The following is a 20,489-nucleotide window of genomic DNA, read 5'->3' on the forward strand; positions in this document are numbered from 1 at the left end:
CCATCATATTTGCTGTTTAGAAAAAAGATCTTGTCAAGCTGTGATTTAAAAAAACACAAACTCTTTTTGTGACTGTTTTCAATTTATTTACATTTCCTTTTCATGTTTTTAAATTGTTTAAGATGCAATGCACATAGTGTTGATAGAACATCCTGTGAGTTACTCAGCTTATCAGAACTAAAGAATCTGGAGTGTTTTTTTATTTATTTAGATGAATAAGAGATAAATAAGAGCTGTCTACATGTTGCAGCTATCTAATGAAAAACATTCCCTAAAAACCAAGTGAGTCGCTAAAATAAAAACAAAGTCATTCAATATAAGTTGGATCGAACTTTGAACAGGAAACATGATATTTAGAACTCTGTGCTCCCAACCGCACCCAATCTTTATTAAACAAATAGTTGGAGTCGACATAGAGTGATAGACAATTTATCAGATGAAGGTTCACAGAATTGTATGAAAACAGCTAAATGAAAAATTAAGCAAAAACTTGTAAAAAATTAGCACAGGCAAAATAAACAGATATCACAGGTAAACATTAGTTCTACTTAGTAAAATGCTGAAAATTGCATTTTTCTCTTGCAGCACAATCCATCTTTATATGCATCTCCAGTTCATGTTACTAAAATGCCATTTAAAAATAAAACCAACTGTCAACACACAAACAGCCCACAAACAGCCCATTTCCTGTGGAACAACTCTAATGTAGTTTCACAACAGCAACGTGTCAGGTTTTCTGTGCTTTCTCTTCTACATACAGCTGCATCTGTTTTAGGGTGTGGAGAGAACATAACATGTTTACATTCTGTATTATTGTTAAAATGTGCAGTGTTACATGTGGATATCTCACCCTGAGAATATCAGAAGTCATAGTTTTTAGAGGAATGAGTTTTGCCTCTTCCATGTGAACTTCCTGTTCATCTGCTACAATCCATGGAAAATCCTGTAATATATACAAAGTTTTAAAATCATAACAAAAACTGAGATTTGGCTCAGAACACTTTTGTATCTATTTGAAACAACTGGTCTGGTCATCCCATCATGTAACCAAAATAGTTCCTACAATGGTTTCTAAAAACACTGTTTTAGAGAACTCTCTAAATCAAAAGTTGAAGTGAGAGATGAACTCCTCACTAATAAACAGAAAAGAAACAGAGTTTTTCCATTTGTAATGGTAACTTTTGTTCCATGTTCCTAAAACAGATTGAGTGGCTCTCATTTCTGAAATAGTGCATCCTTGTTTCCTCTCTTATTCCATCCTCAAGCCTGTGACCTGGAAACTGACCATAGTCTGCCATCATGAAGGTCGTATCAATCTTCTAAATGCACTGCGAAGAGGCGAGGACCACGGAAGGAGGAGCTTCCCGAGGATGTTTGAGCGAGAACCATGGAAGGAGTGTCCAATGTGGAAGACTTTATGGTCAAAGCACCTGATGCATGTATTAATTCTCCTTCACCTTCACATCTGACAGGACAGTTTTAATTAATTACTTTAATTTTACAAATACATCTTGTTTTGATTCTTCCATCTTCGTTTCCTTTCCTGGTTTCCTAAAAGGGTGGAGCTAGGAAAAATGAAAGGAAGCAAGGACAAGGAAACAAGGAAGCACAATTTTAGAAATGAGAAGAACCTATTAACAAGCCTCACCTTGATGACTTGAACCTTCTCCATGTTTCTTGTGGCAGCTTCCCTGGTGTGTACAAGGACTGTGAATGTGCATCCTAGAATGAGCGAAAAGAGACAAACATCTTTTAAAACTGGGAGATTTTTCTCCAAATCTGCTCAAACTATATGTTTAATAAATGAGAGGTAATTATCAGGATAGTTTTGTTCTGTTTAATTGCAAATTACCTGAAGGATTGTTGTCTAGAACTGCATCACACACACTAATCTTCAGGATCACAGCTCTCAGCAGCTGTTCCACATGGGACAGCAGAGTATCTGAGCTAACAAAAACCCAACACACACACATATGCTAGTAAGACACAAGACACGCAAAAATGTAGCTTTGCTTTGAGAACTGATTCCACTCTTACAAGGGCTGCCCCCGACCAAAGATCTTCCTAATCGACTAGTAGTCGTTAATTGAAGCCATTAGTCGATTAGTTGTCGCAAATTTATGATATTAATTGAATTGCTTATATGTTGGGTGGCATCAGAAAATGGTTTGAGTTCCAGATCTGAGAAAGAATGTTATAAGTAACATTGCCAACACTGTTCTACAATACAGAGAAATACTAAACCATAATAATGAGTCTTTAAAACATACATTTTACAAGCGCACACAAAAGCGAGCTGCAGCGACACCGGCAAAAGCAGTAACGATTCTGAATGTGTCTAAAAAACCAGCAAGTGACTGTCTGAACATTTTGTTAATTTATAGAGAAATGCACATTAGAGTTTTGCCGACAGATGATGATCTCGGGGATCGACGATGGTCAGAGTGATCGCCAATAGCTGATACCTTTGACGATGTCAAGACGATATTTGGCTCGTTTTCCCATGAATCTATTAAATTATTATTTGACTATTATTATTATCATATTAATATTACAATTATTTGCCCATAGACAGATGGACACACGCTTGAAGAAACACTTTATTATATTATGAAGAACAGATGACACAAAAGTAATCTATGTGCATGCATGAGGCGTGTAGTCTCGTGGAACACACGCATCTAAGGATCTCACACTTTGTCTCTGCCTTCTGATTTTTTTTTTATCATTATTATTTTTATGAGTGCTGCAAATGACCTCAGACATCTCAGCTCAGGAGGTGCTTCGAGTTCAGTTCACTTTATTTCCACAGAGCAGTTTATTGTGAACGCAACTCTGCAGCCTGTAAAATAATACAAACTATATAAAATAATACAAAATATATAAAATAATACAAAAACACGTTCACCGTATTATCATCATTATAATTTGAACATTTATAATAGATTTTATGTCTTCATTTGTGCAAGTAATTTTCCACCTGCATGTTTAGACAGATAATTGCCTGACGGTAAATGGAAAGGTGGTTACGATATATATATATATATATATATATATATATATATATATATATATATATATATATATATATATATATATATATATATTATATCACTTTATTATTAATTTATTTGCTTTTTCGTTTGGAGTGCAATTTTAATTTAGAAATGTATTTGATTTAAGTTTTTTGTTTTCTAAATAAATTATTTAATTTTCAATGCAAAATCACTAAAGCAAGAATATTCACAAATCCCTCAGCCCCGAGGTTTCCGATGTAATTGGATAAATATATATATATATATTAGGGCTGTCGATTTAACACGTTAATTCAGTGCGATTAATTTGACTAAAAATAAAGCGTTAAAATTAACGCCATTAATCGCAATGCCCCCCGGAACATAATATGGAAGATTCAAGAGAAATGCACGCTTGTAGTACCACCTGTTTACTCCAGAGGGCAGTAAGTGAAATTTCAGCTGCATGGCAATGTGCAGTTTATATAGTGAAGAAAAACACCCTTGAGCAGCAGAACAACACAAACATGCGTTACGTTCTTGCATTCTTGCATATGTGTTCTAAGTAATTAACTTGACACAGTGACCTAAAAATTTTATGTTTATGACGCAACGCATCCAAGACCCTACACAAGCATGTTTAACGCAGCTGTTCATTGACGGATCCTTAAACAATCCCTCATAATTAATCTCGAACTGATTGATGAATTCACTTGTGAAATGCTGTGAACTGTATGCCAATGATTGACTTATGATCAATAATATGGTAGTAAACAATACATTGTATTCTAAAGCCGCTTTTTGTATTATCTTATTAATGATTAACTCTTCTGCTACAGGAATGTAAAGCATTTTAATTATCTGAATATGATTTTATTAATATATATATATATATATATATACATATATATATATATATATATATATATATATATATATATATATATATATATATTTAAAGATAATTATGTATCATTATATATTGAATTATTGTTATATGAGGGGAGGAACTCATGAAGGAAGGAACAAAAATGTATTCACACACATGATATATTTTCCTGGATAACGAAATACCCGACGGATAGAGAATGCACAGATGAAGCTTCTTTGCCAGAGAGATGTTGAAAATAGTTGTAAAGCCATCTTACAAAAAACAACACACATTTTAAATGCACTTATTTTAGGGGGCAGCCCTAACTCTTACTCACCTGATGGAGAGCAGTGGAGGTTGTGAGATCTCAAACACAAATCTCTCCACTGGGTGGTGCTCTTTATCCATGATCACCACTACCACTTTCTCAGCCTCATTCTGCAGAGACAACAGTTTACATGTTTTATGAATTTACTTATCCTGCTCAGAATAGACAGAGAGTGTCTTGTAACAGATTGTGATTACACTCTTTACCCCGTTTTATTTAAAAATACACAAATTACTCAAACATATTGATAAAACTCACCTTCTCTATAAGTGGCTTGACACAATGGAGAGTGTCCTGAATGTACTGGTTCAACTCAGGGTGGCATGACATCTGTTATATTAAATATAAGTGGTCACATTTTAGAGCTTTAGTACTATGCACTTGGACCAAATGTCATAATTATCATTTTCAGGCGAACTATCCCTTTAATAAGTCCAGAATGTCCGAAAAGCAGTGTACATTTTGCAAGTATTACCTGGACAGGCACGTTGTATTTCTTCCTCTTCTGAAATATGCCAGAAGGATAAACTTCTCTGACATACAGAATGAGGTGAATGGCCACTTCCAAAAATTCACACAGAATGTCGGCAACAACTGCAAAATAAATAAATATTACCAGAATAATTACAATGTTATTTTGAATCTATAATGTACAGTACATTTGCAACTGAATTACTTTTTACCTTGACCAAAATTAAGGTCCTGCCTCGTCAGGGTGGTCATAGTGATGTACTCTAAATAAATAGTACGCAATAACCTTTTAATGAATCGTAAAGCGTTTCACACATACGTATATAACATATCAGCGATCATACATGGCTGCAGATCTCCTGTGATAGCATCTTACTATCATACACCCAATGCGCTGATTAGGATAACGTTTGTCTTTCAACAAAGTAAATAAAGGTACATTAAATAAAATAGTGAAGTAAACCCTGAACTTAATCGCAATGGTACAACACACGTTACATGATCCTCAAATGATGTTTCCAAATTTCTTCTGTTGTGAAACAGTAAGCGGTAATATGGTGTCAGGGTGATTGCTGCCACCTACCGGAGGGATGGAACGTAATGTAGCGGTTGGGTTGTTGATTCATCCTAGTGACTCGAGTCTTTTTAATCCCTTCACAAAAAAGAGATTTACATTACGACTTTAGCCAAAAGCTTAATGAAGTTAACAGCTGAACCCAGGTGTTTTCAAAGTTTTTGATAACAAGGACCCTCAAATTTGGTGATCCCCTTGTGAGGGACCCCTTGTGTGACAAAAGTAGTAAACATAATATTATAAAGACTTCTTGTTTGCAAAATTAAATAATTGGCTTTTATATTGTCATTGTACTGAAGCGAGAAGGAATTATTAAAATGTTATCTGGAAAATATTTACTTCTTATTAAGTTGACAGTGTATCTTCTTTTTAAGTAATACTGATTTAAGTAAATATAAACCCAAAGAGAAGCATTTAAAATTACATTTAATTTAACTTTTAAAATAATACAATAAAAAATTATATTTATTGATAATAATAGTTATCATTATTACAAACTAATACTTATTATTATTGTGAAAAGCACTAAGTACATTGTATTCAATAACACAATCACTATTATTTCAAAACTACTTTACATAGAATAGTGAATTACAACACTAATTTCTCACACATTAGATTATATTTTGCATTATATGTGATTTATTTTTATTTCTTACTATGGCAGTAAAAACAATAAAATAAAAACAATTAATCAATGGTAATGATAATAGGCCTACTGTCAAACAGTGTCAACATTTTTACACTTTTTTTCTTCTCCCCCTTGCAGTCCCCATTTTGAAAACCCCTGGATTAACCAACAGCATTAATAGGTGGCAAAATATGCCTTTTATGGGTGCATACGCTCAATCAGCTCCCTAGTTCAGTAGTTGGGCACTGACCAGTGAGTCAGCCATTTCTAGGGCTGTAACATTTTCAAATTTCATTCCAGTGCAATACATTTTCACTCCATACAAATTCACAGAATGCACCGAAAAAATCAGGGAGCATTGTTCCCTGCATCTGAAATCACATTCTATTCAGTGCTCTCAGAGTGGTTTACATTAGAGGTCCATCAGGTTGGGTAAATTTTTCAAGTAGTTCTTCTAGTTCGGGTTTGTAATTTATAAAAAAAATATACAGGTCTTCCAACATGTTTCGCCCCCGAATGGATGAGTTAGGTCATACCGAACTTTGCTCTGTTTTTCCATTGTTTTCTAAGCTCCTCAAGCAAATTTGCAAGCAACCCTATGATCCCTATGAGATGTTCAAGGAGCTCTGCACCACTATGGACTTAGCCCTGCGAGTCACAAAAAGTTACTGGACAGGCCATTGGCAAGTCAATGGGTAGGCTAACCTAGTGGTTGTGGATCATCACATTTGGCTGACCCTAACGGAAATGCGTGACACGAAAAAAGCTGCTCTCTTTGGATACATTTCGACATTTGCTGAGCGCTACATCATGACTCAACAATCCCAGGATATGAGACATTTTATGCCAAAACGGAGCAATATTTAATCACAACCGGCCCACTCCCACTCTGTCTTGAGCCAGTGCCTGGCTAAAAACCCCACCCCTGCTGTCCCAGCACCGGTGGAAGTTTGCGGTAAAGCCATGAAAACAGTGGCCCAAACAAAGGTAGCCACATCAGTGCGAATTCCCCGCCTCCATGCAGTGAAGCGCGCCTCACTAGCACAGTTCCATGAAGTGGAATGCAGATCTCGAGGTTCCATCCAGACCTGTCCCAAAGAAGGCTTGAGTGGAGACACACAATGCTGTTCCACTCTTCCCCATGGGTGTTTGTCAGGAAAGGAATATTGTTGTTCAAAATATTGTTTAAAATTTTGTTTTTGTGTCTCACATTCAAACACATGGAATAAAGAATGCAAAAAAAGTACAGTGTTCATTGGTTGATACACTCAAAGAGCTCAATTTAGAGCCCACTCATTATGCAGAACTGTTTCCCAATGGTGAGCGATGCATTATATCATGTAATGAACATACAAAGGATGCAAAAATAGTACAGCACTCGTTGTTCAGTGTTCATTGGTTGATAGACTCACACTTTTTCAATAAAGAGCTCTTTTCTACTTCAAAGCCCACACATTATGCAGAACCGTTTCCCAATGGTGAGTGACACATTATATTATTATGAACAAAACAAAATGCCCTCTGTCCCATTGCAACTCACACAGTGGGTTTTACAACTGTTATTCCTCATTCTGGAGAAGAACGGCAGGCTTTGGCCTAAAAGTCGCAGGATGTGAATTGCTCAATTGGTGTTAAAGCACATTCAACTAGTGGCATGGCCTCTTCATAGGCATGGGTGAATGGTGTGTCCTTACAATACATATGTTTTGTAGCAGAATGGTCTTCTCAAAACACACTGGCAAGGTTTTACAACCTAGACGCAACGTCTCTCTCTTTGCAATTCCTCTCTGTCTAGAGCCACTCTTATGCCACTCTTTTTAAATATGGGCTCCCTGTCATTTTACACAACTGCCTACATTCAGACCGTTGTATTTTCCCAAAAGTCACAAGAGCTTTCATTATAAATAAACTTCCTTCCCGGCTGGGTTTGTGAAGGGGTTAATTCATACTATGGGACTATAGTTCATATTCCATTCTGTGTTCCCCTCCTGGCTCACCATGAGGGTCATTGACTTGCAGCATACTCATGTTGGTCACTGTCTCGTGGGACTGCGGTGTCATGTTTCCTCTCTGGGAGGGTTGTGTCGTGGAGTTCAGCATGATGGGACTCTGTTCCCCATATTCCTCAAGTGTACTGAATCATAAGGGAAGGTCTCGTTTACGTATGTAATCTCAGTTCCCTGAGATGAAGGGAATAAGACAATAAGCTGGCCACACTACAAACTCTGAGTTCTTTGAGGTGCGAGCGATGCGCTCTTTGTCCCTCAGTCAGAAAATGTGTTGTGTGCTCATTTTTATACTACCTAAAAGGGTGGGGTTCAAGCACCATAGCCAATATTAGAATTGCCATTATTGCAGAAGAGATTCAACTAGGTTGTTTAGAAGGACACTCCTATGCGTCATCCTTCACCTCAGGGAATCAAGGTTGCATACGTAACCAAGACAATTCTCTTGTTCATTGCCTGTCCAGTTATCTTGACAACTTGCTCTGTCTTTGGACCTTGATATCTGGCTTGCCCATTGGATTTGTTCTGCCTAGAGCATATTTGCCTCCTGTGTTTCTGACCCTTGCCTGCCTTGACTGTGAGTTTGATCCTTCCAATAAAATTCTCTGCACATGGACCGTACCCGATCTCCAGTGTTATGGAGCCAGAAATACGACAAAACAATTTGAATTAGAATTGTGTAAATTTGAATTATAGACTTTTGAATTTTAATTATAAGTGTGATTTTGCCAAATTTAATATTACATTGTATTTTAAATAGGTTTGAATTTGAATTTTTTAAACTCCAATCCTGGACATTTCATATTTAACCAAATTGAATTGTTTTTTTATGGCACAATTTTACAAATATGTATTTTCAAACAGCAAATTTTTGGTTCTGAATTCTTACACTGTAAATATCCCATTTTAAAAAATACATCTTCAAGTTTTCAAGATGAATAACAAATTCAGAACACCAAATTCAATATTCTAAAATTCAAGAAATTCAGATCTACAGAAAGTGGGTCAGAGATCAAGCTTCCGTGTTCCGCAGGGAAGAGTAGAGGGTCTCGGAAAAGTCGAACGGGGCATTTTAGGTCGAGGTGCAATAATTCTCTGGCGCGAGCGTGATTCAAAAGGTCGCAATTCTGACCATGAAGTGGTTCTTAAACTTTTATGATTTATATTTTTATGGTTGGCACGTTAGCACATTCTCAGCACATGAGACGATTTGTCTAAGCGGTCTCTGATATTTGTTTTAGTATAAACTATATTTAGTATGACAGTTTGCGTAAGAGTAGGCCTAATCATCACATATAACTCAATAATGAATGAATGTAATTCTGCTTCATTCTGTGATCGGAATCCACATCAGATCCATGTCGGATGTTATTTGAAACACTTGTTGGTGTTTGTAAGTGCGTTTTGAGCTCAAGACATCACGAATGATCATTCAGATGTGTGTGATTTAGCAGGCATGATTACATTATACGATTAATTTCAAATTGTAGGCTTACTGTAAGGCTAATTTACAAACCGAACTCCAACAAACGTTACAAACACAGGATGACGGTCATTGTCACACGGAGAGTGCACATCCCTATTGATGTTTAGTCATTATGCCATTTATTTTTAGTTTGACTGTCAGAATAATTTTAAACGAACATTTCACGTGTTCTTGTCATAAATCTCCAAAGCTGCATAAAAAGGTTCGATTTTGGGTAATGTTGATTATTGTTAATAATAACAATGTAAAAATGTATAAGCCTTTTTACTGTTTCATAATTGTATTCATCATTATGAAGGCATTTCAACGCCATTAATCCGCGCGCATTATTGATGCTCGCACGCGCGATAGAGTAAAGCCGCGCGTTGAAAATACATCATACAAAATACATAAATACTTTGTATTTCATTGTTTGTTTCCAATCATGTCAACTGTATCTGAGAAATATTTTGTGTTGATACGACAAAGCGTTCATACTATAACAAAAAAACAAAAAACAAATTCAAAATTATTTATCATAGTGTCCAAAAGCCTCTCCAAACAAATAAAAAATAATAATTGTAGATAAAATACTAATTCCACATGCAAACACAATAATGACAAAAGGTATACATTGCATGCAGACATGATTTTAGTAATGGTATGTGATATTTTATGTTCTCTTTATTGTTCCTGACGTTATAAATTAAAACACGGCATACAAGCAACATAAACATAATGGCTGGTTTTATTCTACTATTTCAGAGCTTTCCAAAAACATATGCCACAAGGCACCACTGGTTCGAGAACACCACAGCCACCACCATTGTGTCCTTGAGTAAGACACTTAACTCCAGGTTGCTCCAGGGGGATTGTCCCTGTAATAAGGGCTCTGTAAGTCCCTTTGGATAAAAGCGTCTGCCAAATGCATAAATGTAAATTAAATTGTTTGCAAAAGTTCTCAAATTCCATTATGTAAGGGCAATGACTTCATTTAAGCAGACAAAAAGTGCTCAGGATACATGGGAACATCTTCAGTACGGTTTAAGACACATGCAGGTGGCATCTCATGAAGCTGGTTGAGAGTGAAAGCCCAGAGTGTGCAGAGTAGTATTCAAGGAATAGAGTGGCTACTTTGAGAAGCTAAAATAATTGATAAATTTTTTTATCAATTTAGATTTGTTTAATGTTATGGTCAGCCTAGAATCACAATGCTTCCATTCATGTTATTCCATTATTTAACTAGTATTCCAAAGTGTGGAAAATGGTAATAATAAACAGCAAGTAGGTGTGTAAATATCTGAAGAGGAAATAGACTTCCTATAGTGTCAGTCACCTTCATTCTAAAGCTCATACAGAGATTCAGTGAAAACAAGGGAAATTAATGCATTTATTTTATTGAGAAGGATGAATTGACTAATTCATATTCAATTATACTATAAGTGAGGCAAAAACGTTTTGTTCCACAGGCACCAAATGTCCAAAATATCCATGTTATTTGGTATGGACAAGGTATATTATGTTTATTTTTGCATACATGCAATTAAACCAGTTACCACAAAAATATACTTTGTTAATAAGAACCATTAAATATAATGTTTTGACAGCCATTGTGTTTATAGATAAAACTTTATGGAAAGAGTTTGCATTCAGTACATTTTGCAATATGGTTATCGGATGACTGTTAGATTGCTGATGTCGGACATCAGGTCAGTTTTTGATGGGTAGACCACTTTAAGGTTTCCCTCCACATCCATGACCTTTACTTGCAGAATGGTCAGTTCAGGGGAGGTCAGGTCCTCTACAGGATGACCTGAAATTGTATCAGTCTCTTCGTCTGAGCCAACATCCTCCTTATGGTCAAAGGTCAACTTATTCAGTTCAGCCATTTTCTGAAACAGAAGAAAAACATTTAGAAAGACATTCAAATGGTCTTTTAGGAGGTCTTCTTGATTTGTTCAGAATTTGATAGATGGAGTCAGGACTGTAGTGTATGAAACTTTATGTTGCCAGTATCTCATTGCAACAGTCCAGTCATTCCTTGTGATGGAAGTAGGTGCCAGGACATTGAGGAGGCTGAAAGCTTCAGGAAAGAAACTGTTGTACTCTGTTAGACCGTACCGTGGTTTTTCTACAGTAACTAGTTGGCAACACATTATATTAGTTCTTTATATTTTATTATTATTATTATTATTATTATTATTATTATATACAATTTATTATTAATAGTAAATAAAACACATTCGTTTGTCTTTTTATTATTATTTATTTTATTATTAGTAATGCCATCCAAGATGTGTATGACTTTCCTTCTTATGCAGAACACAAAGATTTTCAGAAGAATGTCTCAGCTCTGTAGGTCTATACAATGCAAGACGTGAATGGTGACCAGAAATTTGAATCTCCTAAAACTAAAAGGCAGCAAAAAAGTAATACAGACAAATCCAGTGGTTTAATCCAGGTCTTCAGAAGTGAGGTGTGGGTGAGAAACAGATAAATATTTAAGTCCTTTATTTCTATAAATCTCCACCTTTGACCAGCCCCAACCAGTATGTGACGATATGCATGAAGAATTAAATAATACAAAAAATAAAAAAAATGTAATCATTTGGAAGTGAAAGTGGAGATTTATAGTAAATTTGACTTAAATATTGATCGTTTTCTCACCCACACCTATCATATCGCTTCTGAAGACATGGATTAAAACACTGGAGTCATCTGGATTAATTTTATGCTGCTTTTGTGATTTTTGGACCTTCAAAAGGCCACCATTCACTTGCATTATATGGACCTACAGAACTGAGATTTTTTAAAGTTTTTTCCCCCTAAAAATCTTAATTTGTGTTCTGCAGAAGTAGGTCATACACATCTAGGATGACACGGGGGTGAATAAATGATGAGAGATGCTCCCCCGGGAGAATTTTTTTCAAAAACTACACCAAACAAAGCATTAAATTCTGGTGACTTTGAGAAAGCCTTTTTTTCTTGAGTATGAGTAGCATTCAGGTTAAGTGAAAATGCAAAAAAAAAAAAAAAAACCACACACTGCTAGAATGTCATGTACTGTACAGACGCTTCGAAGACTTTTTTTTATTTTTATTATTATTTTGACAGCTTAGTTCCATTTAAGTTTTCTTGTCATACAATTTCTTGTGTGTTGTTGAATAAAATAAACCAAAAATAGACCAAACAAGTGAATCTGGTATATTAGTTCACACACAATCAGAGACACAAAATTAAATGCTTGTTATCAGGTGATCTTACTATTATCAGTGCATCCATGACATCTTTACAGATCTGAAGACTAGTAGAGCTCGTCACTTCTAAAAACAACTCACGCGTGGTCTTCTTTATCTACAGAAAGAAATGCATTTTAAAGCCTTCACAAGTTTTATTCTTAAATGTGAAACATACACTACCAGTCAAAAGTTTTGAAACACTTGACTGAAATGTTTCTCATAATCTTCAAAATATTTTTATCTGAACTCGTATGCTTAAATGTTTGAAATTAGTTTTATAGACAAAAATATAATTGTGCCACCATTATTTCATTACAAAACTAAAATGTAATAAAATAAATAAAAAGGTTTTTGAAACTGATGACTTGGACCAAATAATAAAGAAAAGCAGCCAATAAGTGTCCAACATAGATGGGCACTCCTTCAATACTGTTTAAAAAGCATCCCAGGATGATACCTCAAGAAGTTGGTTGAGAAAATGTTATGATGAGTACAATTCTATGCAAAGGGTGACTACTTTGAAGATGCTAAAATATAACACAGTTTAAATTTATTTTGGATTTTGTTTAGTCACAACATAATTCCAATATTTCCATTTATGTTATTCCATAGTTTTGATGACTTTACTATTATTAAAAATGTGAAATAAAATTATAATAAAGACTGAGTAAGTGTTTCGAAACTTTTGACCAGTAGTGTATGTCCAGATCAATTATGGAAAATAATACTATACATTTGGAATTACCGCTTGTAATAATAATAACCAGATTTATTACTACCCCATCCCCCCACCACCATATTATTTGGATTACCTTTGTCCTGTCGCTGTTTGTGATTGGTGGGAATGAAATTACATGATCCTCTGCGTCAACCAGACAAGGGTAGAGATTTTTCCCATCTAGTAGCTGGAGGTATCTGTGATGAAGAATGAAATAAAACAGGAAGATGTCAAAGAAATGCTGGAAAATGAATAATGTTCTGTGTCACAGCTCAGTATTTGCACTTTATGTTCTGTGCAGCCCATGCATTTACGCAATTGAAGTTACACTAATTAACCACGACAACAGGTTAGATGTCTGACAAATGAGGGGTACTTTTCAGTTCACTTAGCCAGGGTACACATGCTAAATAAAGTAATTATGGAGCATGACATGGTTCTTTTGCATTGCATTTGGGAACAAAGTTAGTTTCACAAACTTGGCACAAAATCTGCAGCTTTCTTTGATTTCAAATACTATGCCCTTTTCGGTTTAAAGCTGTCAGCACACAACAACTGTCTTTATTTTTTTATAAATAATTGTCATAGGTAAAGTAATAGTTCACCCAGAAATTAAAACTGTATCATAATTTACCCACCGCATATCTTCCAAATGTCTTCCTATATGGTGTTAAATGCTAAAAGGAAAAATAATGAATATCCAGTTCCATCTCCTCAACACAATGGCAGTTGAAAGAAACTCGCTTTTAAGTTTTAAAAAAGAAAAAAATACTTTATTGTAAAAATGGTCCATGCGGCTTGTGTGTCATACTGTAAATCACAGAAAGAAAGTCATAGGGGATTTGTTGAGTAAATTATGAGGGGAAAAATATATTTTTTTGGGTGAACTATTCCTTTAATATAATATAATCAGGCATTAAATGTTAATTTATTATTCTCTCACTTGTGGAGTCCTGAAACATTTTGTCGTTTTTTCTGTTTTCTCTGTTCATCTGCTTCCTGCTGCAGGTGCCTCAAGAGTTCAGCTGCCTTTATCTCCTTACGGCCCAGAGGAACAATCTACACACACATTCAAAATACACCACAATTCATAAACATCATCACTTTCCAAGCTCTTAATGATTATATAGAAACAAGACAGGAAAAGCCACAACAGAGCCACAATGTTCTCTGCCAGGTGTTGAGTAGCTTTGTACTGCACAGTCTATTCTCTTGTGTATAAAAGCAACAAGCAATTCTGAGAATATCATACTGCCCTATTGCCAGTGGCCTCGGAGACAGGTGCTGAATTCAAAGTCAACACAAAAGAAAACACCAAGAATAAGAACGATTCATTTATTATTAAAAACTGATGATTATGGGACTTCTCTGTGTCATTAATCAGCTGGTGGCTTCGAAACCAGATTCCTGCCATACATAAAAAAACATGTTGACAACACTTATTAAATATTAATTGTTCTTTCTCTGTTTGACTGTTATGCAACCAGTGGATGTGCTCTGATTCAAGAGTTACACAATAACGTCTTTGCAGACTCTGCAAACTGCTATTACTGTGTAATATAAAGTGTGTTTAATTGAACCAAATTAAGGTTTGAATATGAATGTGTCTCATATAGCCAGTTTAGTCTTGTATATTTTATTTGATTTTGTTTTAGAGTTAGAAAATTAAGTGCAAGGCTTGAAACATTTACAGATAATGTGAGAATAAACACCTTATACGCAAAGAGCAAAATCCGTCATGTGTCTCAAGATGAGGCTTTGGGGAGAGAGATTTATATTTTTACTAGGGATGGGCATTTGGGTCATTTAGTCTTCTCGAGTTCACGAAGTAAGTACTCCACAAGTACTCAATGAAAGAATGCTCATAAAGAGAGTCTCTCTGCTCTTCCTTCAAGTTACCATAATTATCTACCTAATTCTTGTTTGACTGAGTTCTGTTAAGGCTTAATGGCCCTTGAGGCTGATAGTCTAATGCCAGTATTCTCCCAGAATTTAACTAGAAGAACACCAAGCCTACTCAATAATTTAATGCAAATAAATCAAATAAAAACCACAAAATTAAATCACAATCATTGTGAATTAGTCACATATCAGACACTCTTTATAACCTGAAAAACACACCATCTACACATGACCTGGAAAAAAAAGAAAGATAATTTTTTTTAAATTTTCTGAATATCAGTAACAGGATTTTAAAATGCCAACAATCCACTTACTTGAAGCTACTTGATGGCAGTTGTTAGGAGAGAGGAGAGAGAAACAAAAAAAGAGTGGGAAAAATGGCAACTGTCCAGTATTTAAGTTGCTGCTGCAGTGACAGTTTCACTCCTCCAATAAGAATTGAAAGAAGATGCTACAACAATGAGACCAACCAATGACATTGTTGAACAGGCTGAGGTGTGGACTCCCACACCTGACTAGTCTACATGTGTTTTTTCAAGTATACACCATATGTTAACCACAAGTCAACATTTTCCATGGCTTGCCATAGCCAGGCCACACATGGTTCTCAGCTTTGTGTTGTCATCTGGGCCATCTACCTCAAAGCCAGTTATGACCCAAGAGACAATTCACTCCAAATCTAAAGCTTTAGCAAAATATATATAGTGAAATTTTGGCCCACGTGTGACAGCTAACTTCAACATTTGGCCCAAAGGTTCTTGCTATCTGGAGTATTTGAAAACTGCGGTTGACTTGACTTGAGACGCAATAACCACTGCGTTTTTAAAACGCCGTGTTAATGTGAAAATAGTTTTGAAGACACTGCATTCTGTTAAATTCAGCTGTGCTCCATCTCGTTGTTTAAAAAGGAAGAACTCGCCTGGCATGTGTCCACAACAACCGCTAACATTGCAGCCAAGGCAGAGATGCAAAGTTCTGAAAGTGGAAAATAGTAGCACTTGCAGTAAAAATAGTAGTCTGCCATAAAAAAAATAGCACCTGACCCGTAAAAAGATTACCTGGTGAGGTTTTTTCATGATCAGGTGCTGCTAGCTGCTCACCTAATGAAGAATCAATTCTGGACTGAAATAATAAAACTACAAACTATCAAAAATAACAAACAATATAACATCAAGAAAGATTGAACAATTTGTATTTAATTTGAATTATTTGCATGTCACTTGATATTTGTATTCTGAACTACAAGTACTTTGGATTTCAATTGAATTAAATGTCTGTTGGATGGATAAGTATTTGAAATGCAATTGAGTATAACAAATCCTGGACCTGATCTTTTGGTATTTACTGTATTAATGTGTTCTGGTTTTAAATTCCACTTATCTTGTTTGAATTTTTTAAGCAGACAAACACCATCTTGTAGCACACACTGTCACCAGAATGACTGTCACTGTCACTGTCACTAGGATCACCAGAATGACCTTCACCAGCACACTGAAACTGGATTTTGTACTGGATATACTGGAAACTGGATATTGCAAGGTGTTCCGAGTGGCGAGGATATCCCTGTACATATACATTTTCAATTTCCTTGCGCACAAACGCTGCAACCCCTTTGTAAACTCCAACCATAACAGAGGCATTATCACAACATAAGTTCACACATTGTTGCCATGGGATGTTACATTTCTCCAAATTTCTGTTGAGTAAATTAAATGTTCTCTCTTGACTGGTTGTGTCACTGCTGTGTCCGTGCCCAATGAAAAATAACCCAGCGATAATTCCAAGGCTAAAGACTTTGACATGTCGTTTGAGGGTTTCGATTATGGCAGTGGTTTTTGTGCGGCCTGATCCGTACTTGTTGGTGATGTTCGAGTCTGGAAATGCAGCTTTGCAAAGTGGACCGATATGATCCGAAATAGCAATTGGAAGAATGTGCTCAACAATAAAGTTAGCAAAAAGTGTCTCTGCCTTTATCGATGCAATATCTTCGCCTGTACTCACTACAAATTCACGCATAGATTTATGATTTTCTATAGATTTAGCAAATCGTTTTTTGTACCTACATGAACGATGCAATCGTGACGTCAACCGTGTTTCACTGAGAAGTCAATCTGGCAATATTCACAGTAGGCATGCGAGTCAGAGATTTGACTTGTTTTAATAAAAGGCCATTCTGTAGTGTATTCCTGTCTATATTTCTGGCAGGATAGTAGACTTCTTTTAGACAGAGGAGAGTAGGACATTTTTTTTATATATCTGGCTGATGATGAAACCTGAATGACTGTATAAGGCAACATTAAAACAGCAGTTCCTCTAGGACCCCCTACAATGGTTGCTAAGCAACCCGGCTCACTGCTACTAGTACCTTAGATAAAATGCCAGTGAAATATATTAAGCATAACATGTATATATAAATAGACAGGAAAACATACACATCGTAGCTTGTTGAAACAATGGTTTGCATGAATATTTATAGGCTATACATATATATTTTTTATAGATAATGTTATAACGTGTGTGTGTGTGGATGAGTATATATATATATATATATATATATATACATGTACATATGTTGTTCATAGTATCAAACCCTTCATCGTACCTCCAAAATAGTAGCATTTACATGTTTCCGATGATCATGATATAAATATGGGGGGGGGGGGGGTGTTACCTCACCTTTATCCCCTCTGGAATCTACACACTTGATTGCAACGTTGTTTAACAGTTTGGTTACTATGTAAAGGTACCACTGAAAGGCACAACATAATCAATCTCAAAATGAAAAATTAGTCCCTTCTTTGACATGTGTATAGTTGACACTGAATTTTAAATTGAGTGAAAAGTCCCGCCACGCATTTTCATGATCCATCATCATTTTCATGATCCATCATTGCTGTCACTTCGGATTATGAGTACTCGTGCACATCCTTAATTTGTACTGAGACATAAAACTTCATAATGCTTAACGCAATGATCTTGAAAGTATTTTTATGAGCAAGTACACTCTCTAAATCTAGACAGAATTTGTCAAATGGATCAAACAAGCAATGGAATAATAAGTGCAATATGGACCGAAGCATACACAAAATGGAATGGATTGACAAACAAGCTGCCATTTTTTCTTTGAATCGAAGGTGTTGGAATGGCGTTCTAGCCCAATTTAACCCCTGTTCCTTTCATACCTTCAGTGTATCTGGTGGCCTGACATCATATAAAAGAGGGGCCTTTAGCAAGCTCAGGTCATGAGTCGCAATGGTTGCAGTTGTCCTTTTGGCACAAATCTCATCATGAAGCTTGGTCTGCAAACAGGTTTGAGAGAGAAAAGCAATAATTTTTACTGCTTATTAAAATGGTAACATACTAACATTTATGTAAGATTGAAACAAATAACCAAATGCAAATATGTTTGAGATATTTGTAGGTTGACCAATTCAAACCTTCCCTACCTGAGCAGCTAGAAACCTCTTTAGTGCATTCCCTTGTCTGAGGTTCATGCCTTTCACGATGCAGCACACTATGTATGGCCGGACATCTTTTGCACCTGGGGAAACTTTCACCGTAACAGCCGTGGGTGCTTCTGACACATGCAGAACTCTCACAACCATCTGATTAAGCTCATCCACTTCACCTGCCTCTTTTTTGCCCTTCTGCTTTGCAGCGCTTTTCTTCTTGGAGACGTTACGGCCACTATCTACCTTCTCGTTCACCTCGCCATCCTGTTGCTTGCCTTTCCCTTTCCCTTTCCCCCTCCCACCTGCCCTCAGGTAGTCCAGCACTGATTTGGTCTGGCAGCCATTCACCATCTTCTCAAGCCTTTTGTCCTTCAGCTTGTTGCCTTTAAAATGTATCTCTTTTAGCTTGGGGCAGTCGGCCAGCTCGGATGGAAGCTCCTGGAGCTTGTTGCTGGAGAGATCTAAAACCTGAGACAAGAGACAGAGAGGATGCATGAAAAAGCTCTAATAATGCTGTAAGAAATAAGTAAATGAATATCCTACAACATTACCATAACATACCACCCACAATCATTGAAATTACTTCATTAAGTCACAAATAATTGAATAGGGTGATTCTCACTAAACCTGTCAAGGAAATGTCCTGGTCATATTTCAACCCAAATCATTACAACACTATATGAAATTAACATTTGCATAAATACAATGTAAGCATGTATTATGACATTATTTTCAGGTCACTTAAGCACAGTTTACCCTGCAATTCTCATTACCGCAATGAGTCCAGATGTTTTACTTTTTTACCAATGTTTTCAATGATGATTTTCATTAACATAATTGTAACAAAGTCATTTTTTTCCTGTATTTACAGTAATTATACTGTTGTACAATGCTTTTCAGTACCAATGGAGCACTACTATGATGTATAAATATTTACAATATAAATAATATGCCTATAGCATTTTTTCCCATATTTCAATAATGAGAATATCATAACGACCGTCTTTTTTGAATGCCCTACAAATAGACTTTATTTTTATGCAATTCTCTTCATCATTTAAAATATACAGCAACATTTCTACTTTGTTTCATTTGTTTTTGAGGTAAAGTAGGACCAGGACATTTTCTTGACACAGTACTACACTTTACTTACAGTACTTCATTTTAGCACGAAAAATAGGTATAACGAACCTTCAGAGCTGTCAGTTTATGAACCTCACTGCTCAGCTCTTCTATCGCGTTTTCTGACGCGATGATGCTGCTGAGGAGCTCCAAACTGGAGGACCATAAGTCCTCAGGGAGCCGAGAGACCGCATTTTTGGACACATTGATGCTGGCGAGCTTCACACACCGACTCAGACCATCAGGCAGAGCAGTGATACTATTACAGCTGACATTTAAAGTGTTGAGCTCGCTCAGCGCGCAGATTTCCTCAGGTAAAGCCTGCAGCTGGTTCACTGACAAATCCAAGACTTTTATCGCTTTCAGATCTCCGATACTCTGCGGGACTGATGTGAGCTTGTTCCTACAGAGAATCAAGCTCTGTAGATGAGACAGGTGTCTGATGTTCTCATTGATCTCATGTAGACTGGGACACTGGCTGATCTCCAGGTAGTTCAGGAGCGCGAGGGAATACAGTCGCGGGTGAATTCCGCCGTCGCTCTGGATCTTTTTGTCAATCGTTGAACCTTGAAGAACCAGTTCACGTCTGTTCTCCTTTTCTGCCTTTTCTATTTCAGGCCAAACATTCAATGAGCTGTTTTCTAAAGCCATTGCTGTCCAACGCAACCCGGAACTGGAATACAACCCGGAAGAGTT

At 36.2% G+C, this 20,489-nt stretch overlaps 2 protein-coding genes across 2 annotated transcripts; both read right to left on the minus strand.

The window, feature by feature from the left end:
• Window positions 1-78: 78 nt before the first annotated feature.
• Window positions 79-5,202, minus strand: mad2l2 (mitotic arrest deficient 2 like 2). Its single transcript, XM_052094549.1, has 8 exons — window positions 4,897-5,202; window positions 4,689-4,807; window positions 4,472-4,543; window positions 4,223-4,323; window positions 1,853-1,947; window positions 1,649-1,722; window positions 851-943; window positions 79-766 (listed from the first exon to the last, which is right to left on the minus strand). The coding sequence occupies exons 1-8, from the start codon at window positions 4,934-4,936 to the stop codon at window positions 728-730; spliced, it is 633 nt and encodes a 210-aa protein (XP_051950509.1). The 5' UTR covers window positions 4,937-5,202; the 3' UTR covers window positions 79-727.
• Window positions 5,203-10,191: 4,989 nt separating this feature from the next.
• lrrc47 (leucine rich repeat containing 47) lies at window positions 10,192-20,464 on the minus strand. The gene is made up of 7 exons (XM_052094574.1): window positions 19,863-20,464; window positions 18,666-19,139; window positions 18,402-18,518; window positions 14,261-14,376; window positions 13,412-13,514; window positions 12,625-12,714; window positions 10,192-11,252 (listed from the first exon to the last, which is right to left on the minus strand). The coding sequence occupies exons 1-7, from the start codon at window positions 20,442-20,444 to the stop codon at window positions 11,031-11,033; spliced, it is 1,704 nt and encodes a 567-aa protein (XP_051950534.1). The 5' UTR covers window positions 20,445-20,464; the 3' UTR covers window positions 10,192-11,030.
• Window positions 20,465-20,489: the final 25 nt, after the last annotated feature.

The sequence above is a fragment of the Xyrauchen texanus genome, chromosome 27 (assembly GCF_025860055.1).
Source record: "Xyrauchen texanus isolate HMW12.3.18 chromosome 27, RBS_HiC_50CHRs, whole genome shotgun sequence".
Taxonomy (NCBI): Eukaryota; Metazoa; Chordata; class Actinopteri; order Cypriniformes; family Catostomidae; genus Xyrauchen; species Xyrauchen texanus.